The sequence below is a fragment of the Peromyscus maniculatus genome, chromosome 1, assembly GCF_049852395.1.
Source record: "Peromyscus maniculatus bairdii isolate BWxNUB_F1_BW_parent chromosome 1, HU_Pman_BW_mat_3.1, whole genome shotgun sequence".
Lineage (NCBI taxonomy): Eukaryota > Metazoa > Chordata > Mammalia > Rodentia > Cricetidae > Peromyscus > Peromyscus maniculatus.
In genome coordinates, this window is record NC_134852.1 from 22409072 (window position 1) to 22429920 (window position 20849).

Here is a 20849-nt window from a genome sequence, read left to right on the forward strand (position 1 = left end):
CTGTTCTACCTAAGGCTTGTGAAAAACACAGAGCCTGAGGATATCTGTTGATAGGATATATCCTAAAGACATGACAGTGCAATACACCTTTGAACACTCACCAGTATATTTATACAAATGAACCACCATAATGGCACAGTTGCTACCCACTTAATGATAGGGGAAATTTTACATTGTCTTATCCATAGAGGAAATAAACAAACACAACAAAACAGGTCAATGAAGATAGGGTCAACTGCCTCAGGAGGGGAAAGCCCATATTGGTTGTTCATGTCCTAGTGCTCATCTAAGGATTTATTCACATACAAACAGAATTAAATGGACTCTGTATGTTATGTAAATGTGTGATCATATCAACATAGCAGTGAAAATGAAAGAAGCGATCATGAATATGGAAAAGAGAGGAAGGCAATGGAGGGGAAAAATGAGGCTGAGGTGTATCGAAGGCACTATATTTATCCAAAACAATCCCTACTTTTTAAAAAAATGATTGTACACGACAACTTTTTTTTCAGGGCAACATTTTTTATGGTCTCTGTAAATTTTTTTCCACATTGGAAACTATTGAGAATGATTAATTGTATTAGAAAATATTTTAACTAAGCCTCATTTCAATGTCTAAGTACTTTTTATTGAATTTCTGGTTTCGGGCCATGACCTCAGGCTCACAATTTTCTAGAACAATCTCTGATTAAGTTCACAGTTGCTTAATACAGCAACCTTTGACTGATTTCCGCAATCTGTATTTCTTCCTATCAGCAGCTCTTTTTGTACAAACTTTGGGATGTTAATGATTCTTTGACTGCACTATAAATTTTACCTCTCAGCATTTGCTTTAATCTGAACAGGTGATCAATGCTAGAATTCTCACAGCACCAAGAAAGAGTTTTTTTGGGATGTCAGGCTACTTTTGGTTTGAAGGAATACCTTTCCCTGATACAGTGTATAAAAGAGAAATTATTGAAGAAAGTCATGATAAGTTTGTGATCAGAGATGAAGACACTGTCATAGTGAGTTATCCTAAGTCAGGTAAGAACATCAATAGAATGATCCTGAACTGTCTGTGGAAGTTTGGGGCTTTATTCATCCTTCATTTAGGTGGTGAATGGAATGCTTTATATATCTCATGTGTTCAATGGTTTGTGGGCTTGAAGAGCTGTATCTGAGAGCATTTTCACTCAGGAGAAGAACTCTCACCTAACCAATGCAGTCAGAGGAGCAGCTTAGGCACTAGCAGTGCCTGAGCTGATCCTTGGAGCAATGACAGTGTTTTCTAAAGCAGATTGTGGCATTCGTTTCTCTCTGTGTGGAAGAGATATTGATGATAATAATCAGATAAAAGAGCATCAAGAAAAAAGGCATGAATATAAGATTATGTGGAGGAGAGGACAACTTCAGGAAGAATAATTACCATGGATCTTCTTCAAATAGAGGAAAGAGTCTCAAAACTCAAGGAACCAAGAAAGGCATCATGGTCATTGGGGGAGGAGTGTGGTGGGAGGCAAAAGCAGTAAAGATTGGTTAAGTATTAGGTTGCTAACATCAAAGGGCAATAAAATGGAAAATCTAAGGACAATGGGCTGCAGCAAAAGGATTCAGATAATAGCCCAGAGAATAATGCTAGAGAAACACTCATGGACAAATGAGCATATAATCACAAATACATTGTGTATGGTAAATAGACCATGGAATATATTTAAGCTAAAGTGAAGCAGTACCAATACATACAGTGCAGGATGGATGCATCTTAATGACACTGTATTAAATAAAATGTTCCAATCTCTAGGACAGATACCATGACTGCATCCCTGACAAATATCTGGAATAGTTGAATTTACGGAAACAGAATGGTTCTTCATATGAGTGTCAATACATTTTCCTTCTCGTTCAGGAACTAATTGGCTGATTGAGATTGTCTGCTTGATTCAGACCAAGGGAAATCCCAAATGGATCCAATCTGTGCTTATCTGGGAACGCTCACCCTGGATAGAGACTAAAAAGGGACTTCCAACATTGATCAATACGGAAGGACCACGCCTCATGTCTTCCCACCTCCCTTTGCATCTTTTCCCCAAGTCTTTCTTCAGATCCAAGGCCAAGGTCAGTGTCCAGTAGTTGAGAAATCTTTGGCCAAATGCTCTTTGAACTTATTCTCCTTTGTTGGGCCCTGGAACTCTGTGTGAAATGCATTCTGTATAGATTTGGAGAGGGAAGTTGGGATTTTCATGCACTAGGTGATGCTAATCTGTCCCTTCCTCAGACTATATCAGAATTCCAGAATATCAACCACCTCTCAGTGATCCTGGGCAGATATAATGTGAAAAACTGTGTTATTACAGTAGGGCATTCATGGACTACACATACAGGTCAAGTAGAGCTCAAACTCTAGTGTATAGTGGATATTACTGTTTTGTTGTCATCAAAGTCATTTAGGTAAAATTGGTTCTATATATAGTTGAAACCTTATGGGTGAATCACCCAAGCAGAGTTGCTCATAGGGGAAGCAGCCTGAACAGGCACGAATGCTGTAATCTTGGAGATTGTTCAACAACCATGGCTTATCTGTTTCCATTGTGTCTTACTGTGTCTAGCTGTCCATTAAGACCAGTAGCCAAAAAAATCACCGACATCACTGATAGAGGATCTGCTAAGGGAATCAGAAATATCCATTTTGTGACACATCATTTCTCATTGTTAATAAGGAAGTTTTGTGGAAATCCCCACACCTTAGAAACTATAACTATTTATGCTTAAATACAAAGACAAATGTAGAAAATAATGTCTCTTTAAACTATCACAGTGAAGTTGTCATCATAAAGCTATATTTATGTGTCTTATGTCGATTTAGAAAACTTGTGTCTGGAGAAATTAAGGCCCAAAACGTGAATTATATAGTAATGTCACAATGAGCATTGGGACAAAATATTTATTTTGTTTCATTTATTTTTTAAAATTATTTTTTCTGTTTTGAGATTATACTATAATTACATACATTATTTCCCCTTCTTCTTCCTATCTCCAGGCTGACCATAATACCCCTCTTTTCTGTCTTTCAAATTTGTGTTTTTTTTTTCATTAGTTGTTGTTACATCTGTATATGTGTCTACTTAGTCTTATTTACCTTGGTACAATCTGCTCAGTATGTACAATGTTACTTGTGTTATGTTTTAAGGGCTAAGACATTGATATTGCATAACCAATTGCTGTTGCTTTTTCCATTTCTATCCATCTCAACATTTTTAGGTGCTCATGGGTCTTTGTGTTCACCATTTTGCAATGAAACATTAGCATTAAACTCTGCATAATGACTCTTTTGAGAGTTATCTTTTATAGTTACAGTTACAGAAACCAATTATTTTGTCATTTTTAAGATAAATTTAGCATACTATGAATTATTCAATGTATATAAAACATTCTTTCACAGTGGACAGATAGTCTTTCACCCTGTAAAATATTGATCTTTACAAGTATTGAATCAATCTTGTCTTTTTATTATTGCTGTTGGTTTTATTACAGTATTACTGGCCTCAGTCATTTTGCTGTTATATTTGTGTAAATCAAAATGATGAAAGAAGATTCTGGTAAATATAGACATTTTGCACTTGTGTTCATATTTTGTTCAAATAAAAATAATAAATATTTTTGGAAACTTCATTGATACTTGATTGACTTTTCATATAAACTAAGCCAGATCAAATTTGTTTATGACTATATTGACATTCATTTACATGTTTTTCCATTTAAGGTGATCTATGTCATCAGAAATCCCAGAGATGTTCTGGTGTCTGCTTATTTTTTCCTACATAACACAAAAGTTATTGATAATCCAGAGTCACTAGGAACTTACATCGAATGGTTCCTCAAAGGAAATGGTGAGTGTCCTGTTAAATATAGGGGTTGAGGGAGGCTCAGTTACATTTATGAAGACAAGGTGTGATATAGCTTAGGCTGGCCTTGAATTCTCTATGCAGATAGGGATTACTTGGAATATCTGCTCCTCCTCCCTGTACTTCATGAGTTCTAAGACTATAAGCACTCACTTTAACATTCTGTTTATTTAATCATGGGATTCAACCCCCAAGTCATTTATGTTATCTAACTTGGTTACAACTCAAGCCTTCAATATATTCTGTAATTTCTCTTGGCTCCATCTTATTTCTCTACACTCTACCAACCTGTTGATCCAAGGATCATTACCATCACAAACCTAGTTGTGAAGTCTTCCTGCTCTCACAAGCCACTGCATAATGGCACAGCTACAGCTTACCTATGAATAACCATCCTAGCAATATTTGGAGTATCTAGTCTTTCTAGTACTAAGGAAGATGTTATACCTTGTGGTTAACAAAGCAACAGTGATAGCAACAACACTAGGACCTATTTCCTTCTCATCATGAATATTTGAACATGATGATGGTACCAGATGTGAAGTCTTATCAATCAGAAAATGATTGGTTACTCTGATACCACAATTGCAGTTATTGCACCAGTGGGTGTATGTTGTATGGATGGTTGAAGTGTAGATATCATTGTCCATAACTGAATAATATTATTGATGAGAATCTCCCACTAGAATCCTACAGAAACCTTTTGTTACAATTTATATTTCAGCTATTCCCAGTTTTCTTTCCTTATGTTATGTGACAAGAATATGAGACTGACTTTAGGAATAGGGTCTTAGCCAAGCAGTGGTGGTGCACATCTTTAATCCCAGCACTCATGAGTCAGAGCCAGGTGGGTCTCTGTGAATTCAAGGCCAGACTGGTCTATACAACAAGATCCATGTCAGGCACCAAAATTACACAGAGAAACCCTGTCTCCAAAGCAAAAAATGAAAAAAAAAAAGAAAGGAATAGATCTTACCAACCAGTTTTTGTGGGCAATTGACAATAGTGACAATTGCCTTCATTATTTGGATCCCCAGGCCCATTTTAGGCAACATTTTCTAGTGTGGTATCCCAATAATAGCAATTCAGCTTTCATTTTATAGCCAATAACTTTTGGGAACTTTAGTATCTGCTCATGAAAGCTGCCTTGATTTAAACTCTTTAATAAATTTTTAAATGAGCTTACAAACTAATGGCATTTTCATATATTCTGGGTTTTGGTTAATACTATCCCTAATTTACCCACCCCATCTTTGCATCCACACAATCAGTCTCATATTCCCTTCATTCATATTGATACCATATGTGCCCTGGTGATTCTCTCTCCTTAAGGTCTCTTTTTTCTTGCTACTCTTCTAATGGTTCTTTTCTGCCTTCCTCTCCTTTATACACACATCAAGGTAAATATGCTAAGAATTTGTCTAGAATCCAAATATGAGACAAAAGATGCAGTGCTTGTCTATCTGTACTTGTCTTACCTCCTTAAGTATATTTTCAAGTTCCAAATATTTTACTGTGAATTTTGTACTTTCATCTTTAAAGCTGAATGAAATTTGATTGTGTGTACATATCACAATCTCATCTATTTTCAGTTGATGGGCATCTAGGCTAAAACTGTTCTGTAGATGTTGTGAATAGAGCCGCAATTAGCACAAATGTTCAACTACCTATGTATTTGTATATATATAAGACTATAGTAGTATATACTGACCTAGTTTGAGTATATACCTAAGAATTGATAGCTGGTTCATATGGAATTTCTGTTTTTAGCTTTTTTTAATGCTTCCCACAGTGATTTAAATAATTGCTGTCCAGTTTTCCTTCCCAACAGTGTTTTTATTTCCCCACATTTTTTTGAAAATTAAAAAAAATAAAAAAGAAATATTATTGTAAAGCAACTTGCACATAAATAAAAACCAGATCCACCAAAATTATCAAGACTCAAAGTCTATACAATTAAATGCATTTGTATACAGTTAGAATTGGTATGCAAAAGAGAAGCTGGGAAACTTCACATTAAATGTTATACTTTCAATATTGCTTATATTCCACCCAGTTTTAGTCCACAAAACCCCCAAATCCATGAGAAATTTAGAAAAAGAAAAACATTACCTACATTCTCATTCAACAGTGTTGTCCATTACTTGCATCTACTCCTTTCACATCCCTTTTTATTTAAATTATCTTCTCTTTTCAAACATTTTCAACATGCACTTCAAATATTTATTTGTTTTTTTTTCTTTTTGTCTTTTTTTTTGTTTTTTCTGAGACACATTTTCTCTATGTTACAACTCTGGCATTTTTTCTTTTAAAAATGGAGGCCATTCTGACATAGATAAGATGGACTCCTAAGCAGTTTTTAGTTTTTATTTGTATTTCTTTGATAGCTAATGTTGATGAACACTTTCAAAATTCATATGAGGCATTCCTTTTCTTTTATGGTATACTTTTTAGTACCATACCACAGGTTTTGATTTGTTTCTCAATTTATTCATCATTGGTATAGAGAAAAACTATTTATGTTTGTTTGATAATTTTGTACCCTGTCACTTTGTTAAAAGTCTTTATCAGATCGAAATGTTTTCTGGTAAACACTTTCAGTCTTGCACTGATAGAATTGTATCACTCAAGAATAGGTACTTTAGCCGGGCGGTGGTGGTGCATGCCTTTAATCCCAGCACTTGGGAGGCAGAGCCAGGCGGATCTCTGTGAGTTTGAGGCCAGCCTTGGCTACCAAGTGAGTTCCAGGAAAGGCACAAAGCTACACAGAGAAACCCTGTCTCGAAAAACCAAAAAAAAAAGAAAAGAAAAAAAAAAGAATAGGTACTTTGACTTTTTTTTCTTATTTGTACAGCTTTTACTTTTTCATTTATCTTTTTTTCTATCTTAGAATATGGTACTATATTTAAAAAGAGTTGAGGAAGTCAGTTCATTTTCTTCTTGCTTGTACTGGAAATATATTGGATTTTCCCCTACCTAGTGGAATGTAAGCTACAGTTATCTTACATATGGCCATTACTATGTTGAAATATATTTCTTCTAATCTAAGTTCTTTGGCATTTTATACCTGAGGGGATGATAAATTTTATCAAAAATTCTTTTCTTTATCTACACAGATTACAGTGGGTTTTCTGTTCTTGAGTCCATTTATAATATTTAATTTATATTGATTGATGTTTGGGTATTGAACCAGTCCATCACTGAGTCTCTGGAGTAAAGTCAACTTGATCATGGTGAATGAGTGTTTTGATATAGTGTGTATTTGTGTTTGTGTTTGTGTTTCTCTCTCTCTCTCTCTCTCTCTCTCTCTCTCTCTCTCTCTCTCTCTGTCTCTCTCTCTCTCTCTCTCTCTGTGTATGTACTTGTGCATGTCCATGTACATATATATGCATTTTGTGTGGGTCCATGTATATTCAAATGTGTAGGTTGACCATGTGGATTAAGGTCTTCATGTTTGGCAATAAACAACTTGACCTGTTCAGCCATTTTACTATCCATTGATAAGTTCCTGAATATGTTAACAAACTGTATTAACGAGAAACTTTGCATCTATGTGAATCATAGATCTTGGTCTATATGATTTTTTTTGTTGAATATTTCTTTGTTCCTTGTATCAATATGATACTTCAAAAATACTTTGGTAATGAGCCTTATTTTCCTTCTTTTATGTAACAGTTCAATAATCTTTGTGTTCTAGAAGGTCTGGAAAGATTCATCTGGTCTGAACATTTCTCTGTATTAGAGATTTTTTATTACTTTTGCAAACTCGTTGTTTTTTTAGGCCTTACATTATTTTTATAACATAATTTTTATTGATTCTTTTGAACTTCTCATCACGTATATCAGTCCCACTCATTGCACTGTCCTTTCAAATCCATCCTCCACCCTTATATCCTGCCACCAAAAAGAAAATAAAAATGATTTCACCTCTCACTTTGATAATTTCCTGGTGTCTATTCTTCCTGGGAGACTTTGCTTCTTCTCCTCTCTAGAGCTTTCAGGTGTGCTGTAAGTCACTAGTGTGAGATTTCTCCAACTTCTTTATGTGGGCATTTAGTGCTATGAATTTCCTTTTTAGGACTGCTTTCACAGAATCCCAAAAGTTGGGGTATGTGGTTTCTTCATTTTCGTTGATCTCTAGGAAGTCTTTAACTTCTTTTCTTATTTCTTCCTTAACCTATTGGTGATTCAGTTGAGCATTATTCAGTTTCCATGAGATTGTGGGTTTTCCGTAGTTTTTGTTGTTGTTGAAATCTAACTTTAAACCATAGTGGTCTGATAGAACACAGGAGGTTATTCTAATTGTTTTGTATCTGTTGAGATTTGCTTTGTGGCCAAGTATGTGGTCAATTTTAGAGAAAGTTCCGTGGGGTGCTGAGAAGAACGTATATTCTTTCTTGTTAGGATGGAATATTTTGTAGATATCTATTAGGTCCATTTGGGTAATGACATCAGTTAAGTCCTTTATTTCTTTGTTAAGTTTCAATTTTGGGAGATCTGTCCAAAGTTTGGAACCTGGGGCTTATACAGGGGCACTTGGCTCAGCCTGGGAGGAGGGGACTGGACCTGCCTGGACTGAATCTATCAGGCTGAACTCAATCCTCAGGGGAGTCTTTTCCCTGGAGGAGATGGGAATGGGGGGTGGGCTTGGGGGTAGGCAGGGGAGGTGTTGGGGGGAGAACAAGGGAATCTGTGGCTGATATGTAAAATAAAATTTAATAAATAAATTTAAAAAACAAATAAATGTGATCATTTTATCATGTTTAATAAAAATAATTCACCTTCTTTTGAATGTTAATATTAAAAAAATAAAAAATGAAAACAAAAAAAAAAACAAATATCTCACTGACCTCTGGGGAATGACAAGCTCTGCTATCAGTCAGCAGTTTTCTCTCATACAAGTCCCAGCTGTCATGTCTCCAATTCTGGTATACTTGTCTGTATATGTAACCAATCATCTTATTAAATAAGAAACACAGAACCAATGTAAAAGAGAAAGCCAAGAGGTGAGAACTCAGAGCTAAAATCTCACCCTTCCTCCTGCAGTGGTCCCAGGTTCCCAAAAGAGAGCTATTTCCCTTTGTGTCAGTCGTTTCATAGTCATTCTGCCTTCTCATTGGTTGTAAACCCAAACACGTGACTGCCTCGTCACTGTCTGTATGTACAGCCCCCCAGGTCTTAAAGGCATATGTCTCCAATGCTGGCTGTATCCTTGAACACACAGAGACCTATGGGGTTAAAGGCGTGTGCCACAACCGCCACACTCTGTCTATGGCTCTAATAGCTCTGACCCCCGAGCAACTTTATTTATTAAATGCAATCAAAATCACATTTCAGTACAATTAGAATATCACCACATCTACCTACCATATATACCCACCATATATACCCACCATATATTTGTTCATTATATACCTGTATATACCCACCGTATATTTTGTATATTTGTTCATTATAGTTGCACTGGGTGATGGTGTGTATCATACCACATACACTTTTGCCCAAACAGCTTTAATTTCAAATGTTCATTGCAATAAATGGCTGGTCTGGTTCAAGGCCTCTGGCTTCGGCTTCACCATCAATATTGGACCCTCATCCAGACTCCTCTCAGATATCCTACTATATCTCAACATCAAGGAAATCCTGTGGCCATGGTTCCCCAGGACCAGCTCTTTCCATCATCTCCAGCAGCACATAGACACGGTAGATGTTGGTGAGAGCCAACTAAAGGCTGAGGATACGAACTTCAGTGATAGCTGAGTTGTTCAGTCTCAGTATTTGCTGTGCCTTCCCTTGGCTCCAGAGGTGGCAGATGAGAGGCAGGGTCAGGCCTGATTATTTTACAGGTTTATTTTATGTTATGTGTAGAAGGGATTTGTTGCATGTATGTGTGTTTTTGGATATGTGTCTTGTGGCCACAGAGGCAGGAAGATGGGATTGTGAGATATTATGTAGGTACCGGAAATTGAATCCTGACCCTCTAGAACGAAAGTAATTATTTTTAAATTCTGAGCCTTGTCCCTACATCTACCTATTTACAATTTTAAAATGTCATCTTGGTTTTATTTAGATAGGTTTTAACCTATGTAGAAATTAATCCATATATTTTAGATTTTCTGGTTTAGTGGAATGATTTTCATGTAAACTTTAATAATTCTTTGAATTCATGGTGCTTGTCATAATGAATGATTCCCTTTTCATGACTTACTGTATTATCTTTTGCTGTTTCTATTCCTTTTCTTAGTTTATCCATGGTTATATTGTATTTGTGTTCAAATGTGGTGACAATGTACTTTTGCATTAATAAATAAAGTTTCCCTTAGATCAGGGAAAATAGAAAGCCATTTTAAGTAAACAAAGAATTCTGGCAGTGGTAGAACATGCCCTTAACTCTATCACTTAGCAAGCAGGTTTGTTGTGTGTTCAAGGCCACACTAGAGAACAGAGCCAAGCATGGTGACACATGCCTTTAATTCCAGTACCAACCATAGAGGCCTGGAGGTCTGTACAGAGAGGCAGAAAATGACTGAGATGTGTAGGAAGAGGAAGTGAGGTATCTGGGCTAGGAGACCAATCAAATGGCAAACAGCAAGTCATATAAGACTGGGTAGATAGGATGTCACTCTCTTTGGAAACTGCAGAGTTGGTGAGTTAAGGTTGGCTTGTGGCTTTCCCTAGTTCCCTGATCTCTCTAAGGCTTTCACCCCTATATTTGGCTTCATGGTTTTTCTTTAATAAAACCATTTAGAAATATGTCTACATTTATCAAAAGTTTTGTCAATATTATTTATATGTTGAAGGAACAAACTATTTCATTGACTCTCTGGATTTGTTTGGTTGCTGCTGCTGTTTTCATTTCACTAACTTTTTTTTTAATGTCAGTATTTTCTTTCCAGCTACTAATTTTGATGTTTGATGTACTCCTTTTCCAAAGCCCTAAAGTGATTCATTAGCTAATTCATTAGAAATCTCTTTGACAATATAATTTAGTTCATTTGAACCTTTAAACTCCCTCTTAGGGCATTTTTTATTGCATCCCATATGTTAAAGAATATTGTGGTATTTTTGTTTCATTTCATCTTTCAATTCTTGATTTTATCAAGGACTCATTCATCCTTAAGTTGTAAGTTGTTTACTCTCCATGTGTTTCTTTATGTTCTGGAGATTTTCTTATTTATTTATAGTCATTTTATACTTTTGAGTTAGAACAAAAGGAATTACTTCATTTCCCCGATGTTAATTAAGATGTTCTTTCTGACTTTGTATATGTCTATTTTACAGAAAGTTCCATGGACTTCTGAGAACATAGTGTATTCTTCAGTTTTTGGATACAATATTCCATAGATGTCTTTTAAGACCATTTTACCTGTGATGTCAGTTAATTCTATTTATTTGCTATTGGGATGAAGTGTTAACTATTGGAAATGAAAGTACTGAGATTCTTGCCTATGGCTTTACTTTTAGTACTATTTTCTGTGCATAACTGGGTGAACCTGTGTTTGTAATTGTAGAGTTCTCCCTATGAATTGTTCCATTAAGCAGTAGGAAGTAATGTTTATAAGTGCTCAAGAGACTTCAAGTCTATTATGTAATCAGCAACATATCTCTGTTTTATAGCTCCATTTTTCCAGAATCTCTTTTCTCCATTATTTCATTGTAAGTATATAGCTGCCTTATATGATGAACTATAGCAAACATAAACATCCTAGTACTTTAACCTAATGTCCTACACTGGGTCTTTGGGTTAAGGAATTGGCACCATTAATATTCAGTTACTAGTGTGTACCTGGAGTTTTCTTGTGTCCCGGCCTGCTGGTAGTCAGGGCAAATCTTTCCCACTAGTGTCCCCCAACTAAATACACAGAGACTTATATATTTACAAACTGTATGGCTTAATGGCTCAGGCTTCTTGCTAACCGATTTCTATAAATCTATAGCTTGCCACGTGGTTTGTGGCTTACTGGTACTTTACATCGTGCATCCCATAGCAGGCTGGCAGCATCTCTGACTCAGCCTTCTTCCACCCATCATTCTCCTCTCTCCTTGTCAGGCCTACACTATCCTTCCTTCCTAGCTACTGGCCAATCAGTGGTTTATTTATCAATCAATCCTAGCAACATATATTCACAGCATACAGGACATCCCATCGCACTCCACCTACACTAGTGAAAGATGTTTGTTGATTCCTCTCATATTGATGATTTTACCAAGGTGATTGAGTTGTTTTCTTATTTAACTATTAATATAGTTTGCTTTATGGTCTCTGTATAAAACACTCTTGCCAGAAGCAATATAGGGGAAGAAATTGTTTATCTGGCTTAAACTTTCAGATTGAAATTTTCTATGGGAGAATTCAGAGCAATTTCTCCAGAAGAAACTGAAGCAGAAACCATTTTAATAATCTGCATGTTAACTTGTTCAGTGTCTTATGATCAGTTGTCTTTCTCATAAAATCCAGGTACAGCTACCTATGCTGTGGGCCCTAACACACCAATCATCAATCAGGACAATAACCCAGATACTTTGTCACCAGCCAATCTGATCTGTACAAACTCTTAAATGGGACTCTCTCAGATAATTCTAGGTTGAGTCAACTTAAACATTGAAGTTAGCTTTTGCTTGTTGCAGCCTTATGGATTCATTTTTTCTCTTTGCTGGCAAAGATTCCTATAAGTATATTTTGTAGACCTGTTTTGATGGTCATAAATTCATTTTGCATATTTTTTCTCCTTTATTAATGAGAAGCAGTTTTGATGGATACAGTAGTCTTAGTTTCATTGGTTTTCTTTAGAACTTGAAATACAACTTTCCAAGACTTCCTGCATTTTTAAATCTCAGTTGAAAAATCTGTTATTCTGACAGACCTTCCTTTACATTCGACTTGGTGTTTCTCCCTTGCCACTTTCAATGTATTTTCTTTAATTATAATTTTATGAGGAAAATATACTTTGTGGTCTTGTATATATGCTGTTCTAAATTCCTCCTTTATCTTAACTGGCATCTGTTTGAACCAAAAGCAACCTTGAAAAAAAGTGTTAATAGTTTTTACAACTCCAAGTTACAGTTTATTTTTGATGAGAAGCCTAGACAGGTAATTAAGACAGTGAGATCACAGACAAGAGTAGAAAAACAATAAATATGTTTGCTCTTGCTTTCTTGCCCTCAGTTAGTATTCTTTTACCTTATGCTTTCCTGAACCCAGCTGAGTAGAAAATGGGGCTGCCACAATAATTCTTCACCTTTTACATCATCAGTTAACAATCAGGACAATCTTTCATTGATATACCCACAGGCTTACGTGATCCAGATAATTCCTCATTAAAAATCTGTTCCACAGCAGTTATAGGTTTTTGCAAGTTAACAGTAGGTAATTTTAATTTAACACCTCTTAGATTTTTTCCCATAGAGTGACAAATATCATGGAATTCCCACTCATATCTTCTTCTTATATTATCTTTGTTCTTATTGAATTTTCCCACATCTTTCACCTTGCCTTCACACTGTGATATATTTTTCTTTTACTTTTTTCTTATTTATTGTGTTCTAGGGTACATGTGTGCATAAGTGTCTATGTGGGTACACACATCTCACAGAACATTTGGAAGAACCTGAGAAAAACTTGTAGAGTCAGTTTTCCATTTCTAATTTACATGGTTTACAGAGACTGAGGTCTGGTCATCAGGTTTATATGATAAGCAATTTACCCAATGTCATGTCATTACCCCACCATTCCTTTTTGTATCACTATTTAATTCATTTACAATGTATTTGTTGTGGAGATCATTTTGTGCTACTTTATACTTTTCATTTTACAATATAACTTATTATTTAAAATTATATTATCATAGGAGTTTGACAGATGGCTCTGGCCAAAAGACCTTAATGCTTTTTAGAAGAAGGTGCTTTGTTTCCCAGAACTCTCACAGAGTAGCTCTCTGATTCCTATAACTTAGCTTCAGGGGAAACCAACACTCTTACCTGTGTAGACACACACAGAGACTTGTACTCACATAAGAAAACATAAACATACAAAAATAAAAATACAATAAACAATTTAAAATTTATTTCTTTAACTACAAGTTTCTAGAGATTTGTATATTCTCCACATATACATGTTTACAATCCCCAGTCTCTTTCTCCTTTTCCTTCTCTCTCTCTCTCTCTCTCTCTCTCTCTCTCTCTCTCTCTCTCTCTCTCCATTTCTCTTTTACCTCACTATGTTCATTAATGTAATTATTAATGTGGTCATATAACCTTGATACATTCCTTCATTTGATTTCACTCAACAAATTGCTTTATTGATGATAATCTTCCTTTCTGTCATATTATGAGTTACCATGCTTTACATATTTGTAACTGGAGCTTTCACACTTCCTCTGGAAGTTTTCCAGGTGGCAAGTACATACTGGACAGGTTATTGAATATTAATCACCACTGACACTAAAATTTTGCGGTTGTTTGTTGTGGATACAGCCACTTGGTCTCAAAATTGATACCTATCTATTCAAATGTAAAAATAAATAAAATTACAGACTGAGTAGGATGATGTAAGTTTTATTTGGGTGGAGATGAATAGATCAAAAATGCAAGGCCATCTTTGTTTATACACCAAGTTTGAGGACAGCTTTGTGATGGGGGTAAGGTCTTTCTGTTTGCTGTGAAAATGTGTTGCTCCAATTGGTTGATTAATAAAGCTATTTGGCCTATGACAAGGCAGCTTAGAAGCAGGCAGGAATTTCAAAGAGAGAGAGATAAGTAGAGATGCCAGAAAACTGTCCACGGAGCAACGTGGATTGGGACACAGGTGAAGCCACAGAACATGTAAAGATACATAGTTTAATATTTATGGAATAATTTAAGATTATCTTCCTAGAAAAAAACTTGAGCCTTGCCCTTGCAGTTATAATTAATATAAGCCTCTGTGTGTTTACATTGTGTCTGAGAGGCTGTAGGCTAGGCAGGACACATGAAAGCTTCAAGCTACATTTGGTGCCCAACATGTGGCAAGAGTTTCCACCCAAAACTTGAGAAAGCTTTTTAAAAAAGATTCTAAAAGGGGGCTAACAAAAGCTTCCTAGTGTGTCTGTCTGGCCAACTGCAGCCTGGGGACTTGAGTATGGCAGGTTTGTGGCATGTGGGCTTGACCTGTAGCATGGCAGATTGTCTCCAGAGTACACAGAGGCATCTCCATGCTGCACGGTGGATTTAGCTTTTGCTAGTACACACAAAAGAAAAAATGAAGAGTCTTTGGGCTATACACTTCTGGATGGAAGCACAGACCTACTGCCTCCTGGAGTCAGTGGACAGCATGGCTCCCAGAGACAGTGTTGAATTATCTCCACCTTGTTGAAAAGCTGAGGTGGGCAGAGTTAGAACCCAAGACTGACAATTCAGTACTAGCCACTGCAGTTTAAAGCAATAAATTCACAATGAGACAGATTCAAATGGGTTAAAGCCTAAAGAGATTACAGTGTGTGTAAAAATAAACATAGACTTGGAAGAGAAATGAAAAGGAATATAGAGAGTTATATAAAAAAGTTTTAAAAAGTAAAGTCTTTAAAGAGACAGTAAAAGTAATATAAAAATTGAGCCACATAAACATGGAAATCATACACAGAATCTGTATTATATTGTCATTGGGATTTTTAACTGCAGAAAGACATTTGATTATATGGGGTTCTAAGTTAAACCAATATATATATTAAAGTTATTTTGACTTCAAAATTTGGATATAAGGACACGTTGCTTTGGAAATGAGGCTCTGCTTTTGTTTCCACAGAAAGTAAGAGACAATGGATTTGTTCCATGTTAAGATGGTTCAGATTTGATCAAGCCAAACATTCTGAACTTTAACAGATGGTACCTATCAAGAAAGGTTATAACCAGCCTTCCCAGGACTTGAACATTATCTCAAATTTTCTTTGGATTCCCCTAAGATTACCAGCACCCACAACCAGCATGGGCAGTATAAGAAGCTACTTCCAAATTCCCAAAATTTTGTTTATAAATGTTTAATTTCGTTTAAATCAGGTTGACTATAAATGTAATTTCTTTCTAACAAGGAAAAGAGAATGTTATACTTAGGATAGGATGAAAGTGTAGATTATTGTTTAAAAATGTTTTACATTGCAATGGATTTTAGTTTATTAATATAAATTTAAAGTTAATTTTGTTATGCTATATGTATATTTGTACTCTTTGGAAGTATTTTGTTTGTGCAACTCATTTAAAGTTGTAATGTATCATTAAGAAATATATATTCATAGTTAATCATCTATGATAATCAAACTTGTAGTCATTTTAGTTAAGTTGTCTAGATATACATAGATATATTTCAATTATGTACGTAATCTTCAAACAGGTCAAAGACTAACAGAATATGGCATTTAAAATGTTTGAAGAACTTTGACTTTCTGGACATTGAGACATGACTGCTCCTGGCAGCACCAATCTACTTCCGAGAAGATAATGCACATTGAAAAACTCATTATGAAGTTTACTTTCTTTTCTGCAAAACTAGACACTGCACACAAAAAAATTGCCCTTGCCTTGACTGCTAGAAAATATGTTGTATAAAGTGGACATCCAGGACCCATAAAAAGTGACCACTGAACATTGCAAGATAAGATGGTTCTTCAGGTTTCTACTTAAGAGATGAGACTGTCAGACATTCTACAGGACACAGAGAGAAGCAACTGAGAGACACTAGGCTTATAGACTGAATAAGGATGCTCTAAAGTTGCAGGCAACTGTCCAGGTAGCCAGCTCTCTCTGTCTTTCTAGATTTTTGGAAGTTGCATACAATGTATTTCTTGCTTATTTAAGTAATATATCCTTCTGGGGTCTTTGATGTTGTTGAAGACTAGATAATTCTAATTATAATTTTCCTTGGATATGATAAAATCACATATGAAACCTTAGACTCACAAATATAGGACAGATTGAATATTTTCTTTAATTTTACAAAATACAAATAGACTAGATTTCATAACTGTAATTATTGCTTGATAACTCATTTGTTATTCATAATTTTAATATGTTAAAATTAAAATCTTCCTTTTGTTTAGACAGAATAGGGGAAATGTCATTCTGCATGCTGTGTATATGTGTTGCTTTGATTGGTTGATAAATAAATCCATTTGACCTATAACAAGGCAGCTTAGAGGCAGGCTGGAAATTAAAAGACAGAGACAGGAAGAAGGGCGAGTATAAATGCCAGTGGGCCAACCAAGGAGCAACATGTAATGGGGTGCACTTAAAGCCAAAGAACATGTGGAGACACACAAATTAATAGTTATGTATAAGTTATAAAAAATAGCTAGCAAAAAGTTTAATCTATGACCATGCAGTTATAATTAATATAAGCTTCTGTGTGTTTACTTGGGAGATGAAAGTGGGAGAGATGTGGCCCTACCGCCAGCAGGTCAGGACACAGGAAATATTTCACCTACAGCCTTGTTGGCATACACTTTGTAATTCATGTCCCCAAACAAATACCTTTTGAAACAACTTCCAAAGCAGAACTGCTATTTAATATTATCAGTATTTCTCACTGGCTAATTATCGGTGCACTCACTAGCATGCTTTTGGTTTTTTTTGGTTTTGAGAGAGAATCTGTTATATCCCAAGCTGACAAGAAATTCATTATGTAATTGAAAATCACATTGAATCCCTGGTATTTGGCTCTCCCTGTTTACTTTTGACGTTACATATGTGTGACACAACATTTCACTTGGCTTCTAGCTGTTCCTTTTATGCATGTATGCACTTGTGTTTATGACGATGTGTATGCAAATGTGAGAATATAGGTGTTCTTATGCTAAAGACAGATGATAATATCAGGTGTTGAACATTGATTTCTACCTTGTTTGAGACAATCTCCTTCTTCTTTTACATCCCTGTGTGTGGCAAATTGGCAGGTCCTAAGCTTGTAGGCAATCTTCTGTCGCCACCTCTCATGTCATAGAAGGTATACTAGGTTTAAAAAACAAGCTGCATCACCATGTTTAAATGGCTTTTGAGGATCCAAACTCAGGTATTGTGACATACAAGGCAATTGATTTCCATTGAGCTATCATATGAGCCAAGCTTTCAATCTCCTTAAGTGACTTAATTCTCTCATATATTACCCAATTGACTTTATCTCTACAGATTCTCTGTAGATCATTAATCACCACCAGGTTTCAATCAAATCTTAGATTCTCTGAATTCATGTATCCTTCTTCTCTGGCACTGGCTTATGTCTTACATTCTCTCCTGACTTGATTCAGTTGGTTCTTGAGATGATGGGGACCAATACAAGCCTGCAATGGTGGGTGAGGCATGAAGAGACAGCAAAATTAGACCAGGAACAGTTAGGACACTCTGACTATTGAAAACACATCAAAGTCATACTAGGAATGTAAATGAAGCAATTGGCTGAATGTGGGAGGCTAGGTCTTGAGCACTCTACCTGTCTATGTTTTGGTGTCTTTGGTCTTAAGGAATCACTATCCACAAGTTGTGGAAACTTAGAGGTAAAAGTGTGTGGAAAGAGATATCCCTCAGAAGGGGTTAATAGAGTTCTGCAGACATGATTGTAATAAAAAGTCCCAAGCTGGAAATGCTCAGAATCCTTTGGCTTCCTGTACTGTTGTGATCACATTTTACCAACTCATGACTTTGTCACTGCTACTTGCCAATAGGATGTCTCCTCATGGCATCAGTAGTATATCTGTGAGGTGATGAGTTCACAAATGAACTGGATTTTATCTGCTTACTAACTGTGTTTGTGTGGCAAATGATATCATTGAAATGATGACCAGCCTTCAGGAGCTCAAGGATTGAAGGAGAAGACATGGAGTCAATAAACTAATCACTTAACTTGACTTTTCTATCTGAGGGTGTAAAATTTATTCACTGGAGCCAGAGAGAGGAAAAGCTTTAACTCTCTGGGGCCAACAAAAAGAAGGAAACATGCACAAACATTTATATTTCTCCATCATTTTTCTATGTACCTCTTAAGACTTATATATCTGAACAAAATCTCTCAGGCAATATAAAACCTTCAATGTGGATACATTCTATTTTTCAAGTACATTATTACAATGAATACAGTTAGAAAACATGATTTCCAATTTCCTTCAAATGATTAAACATCCTACACATTATGGATATAAAACAAATTACCCAAAGAACCCACATACATTCATATCCAAGCAACTTGGTATTGATTAACAGAATATAAGCAAGTAAGATATATTTCTCAGTCATTCTTTTACTGCCAGGCTAAATTTTGTGGTTACAAAGGAAGGATCGATGATTTTATTACTTATCTCAAATGGTAATCTTATAAACAATCATAAAAGAATCACAAACCTAAATTATTATATATGAAAAACAAACAGTATTCTGTCTTTTAAATTCTCAGATTGTGTTTTCATTCCTCAATAGCTTTTTTTTTGTATCAGGAAGCAGAGTGCATAAATGGGCATTAAATAATCACGGTCTTTGAATTAATTATCAGGATTTAAGGATTAAGGAATTAATCATCATCTTGGTTTGCCAAACCATCCTAACAAGTAAGACCATCCACAAATAATAACTAGGCTGCTTTGTTCTTGTTTCTTGACCTCAATGAGTCCCTCACTCAACTATGTGCCTTTTTAAACTTTAGATGGTTTCCCCAGGTTTTTCATCTCAAGGTTATTAACAAAAATATCTTATCCTACCTGTAAGTCACATTGAAAGCTTAGTTTTAGCTATGATGCACACTGAAGCCCATGTCACATCTCTCAAAATTAAGATTAAAAGAACTTGAGCTAGCTTAACTTTTGGGACACAATTGTGTTATTGTACATTTTTTACTCTTTTGGGTGGTTTACCATCCAGCTCCCAAATGTACCACACAAAGAGGCTTATTCTTACTTGTAAATACCTGGGCTTAGTATGACTTGTTTCGTGCTCACTTTCCTTAACTTAAATAATCTCATCTCCCTTTTGGCTCTGGGATTTTCACATTCTCTTACATCTGTAATCTTACTCTTCTTATTACTTCTTCTGGCACTGGCTGTGTATCTGGTTGGCTGACTCTGATGTCTTCCTATTTCTCTCTCATTCATTGATCTTTTTTACTCCCAGAATTCTTCCATATGCCCTCTGTCTGCCAGTGCTTTCTGTCCTTTCTCATGCCTCCCTATTGGCTTCAGATCTTTATTAAACTATCAGGTGTTTAGACAGGTACCATAACATAACATCCCAAAGTTAAACAAGTGCAACATAAAAAAGTAACATACTTTTAAAAATATTCTACAACATAATTGTTTTTCTTAATCATTAATCTAAACCACAATCCACATTGATCCTCAAAAGAAACTAGGTCTGTGAAATTTCCTTGTTCTTATTTTCTATCTTCTGCAGCCCATGCTTTATCATGGGCACAGGAAACACCTATCTTGCATTTGGCTTTATTAGTTTCCCTACTCAACAAAACTATCATAACCAATTACTCTATTTATTAAAGAACCCAAATCCTCAAAATGCTGTTTAAACCAACACCATTATTTTGTATAAAATCATTGCTCTAAACAGAATAGCTTAGGAAGAAATTATTTTTATAATAATCCACTAATTAAAATGCCCAGTAGAATGGGATATTTCCTGGAGATAGTCATAAAAAATTAAGGGAAGTGGGGATCTTCCTGCATGCATTCACACCTTGCTAGATGCCATAGGAAAATAGCAGTGGCATAAATGTTAAGGTACAACATAAGCAAAAGTCATTCTAGAGCCAAAGCCTTTGGGGCCTCATCTATCTGAGATTCACCCATTAGAACTTTCCTTCCTGGTGGACCAACCTACTGACCTTCAGTTGCCACCTACAGCTCCTCTGACATGGCTACATAAAATATCACATTAAATGCTTTAAATACTGATTCGGTTTTTCTTAGTAAAGTTGTCTACCATTTGTGGAAAGTGAATAAT

The 20849-nt window shown here is 35.6% G+C and overlaps 1 protein-coding gene and 1 long non-coding RNA gene across 2 annotated transcripts in view; both read left to right on the forward strand.

The window, feature by feature from the left end:
• The first annotated feature begins 789 nt into the window (after positions 1-789).
• LOC102925790 (sulfotransferase 2A1-like) overlaps positions 790-20849 on the forward strand; it is a 36769-nt gene continuing 16709 nt past the window's right edge. Inside the window, exons 1-3 of the mRNA XM_006998195.4 lie at positions 790-1029; positions 1892-2100; positions 3746-3872. Of these exons, the coding sequence (XP_006998257.1) occupies positions 897-1029; positions 1892-2100; positions 3746-3872 (469 nt within the window). The 5' untranslated portion in view covers positions 790-896. The remainder of the gene's footprint in view (positions 1030-1891; positions 2101-3745; positions 3873-20849) is intronic.
• LOC143273240 (uncharacterized) lies at positions 11438-16444 on the forward strand. The gene is made up of 2 exons (XR_013051136.1): positions 11438-11543; positions 16249-16444. It is a non-coding gene; the product is annotated as an uncharacterized LOC143273240 (long non-coding RNA).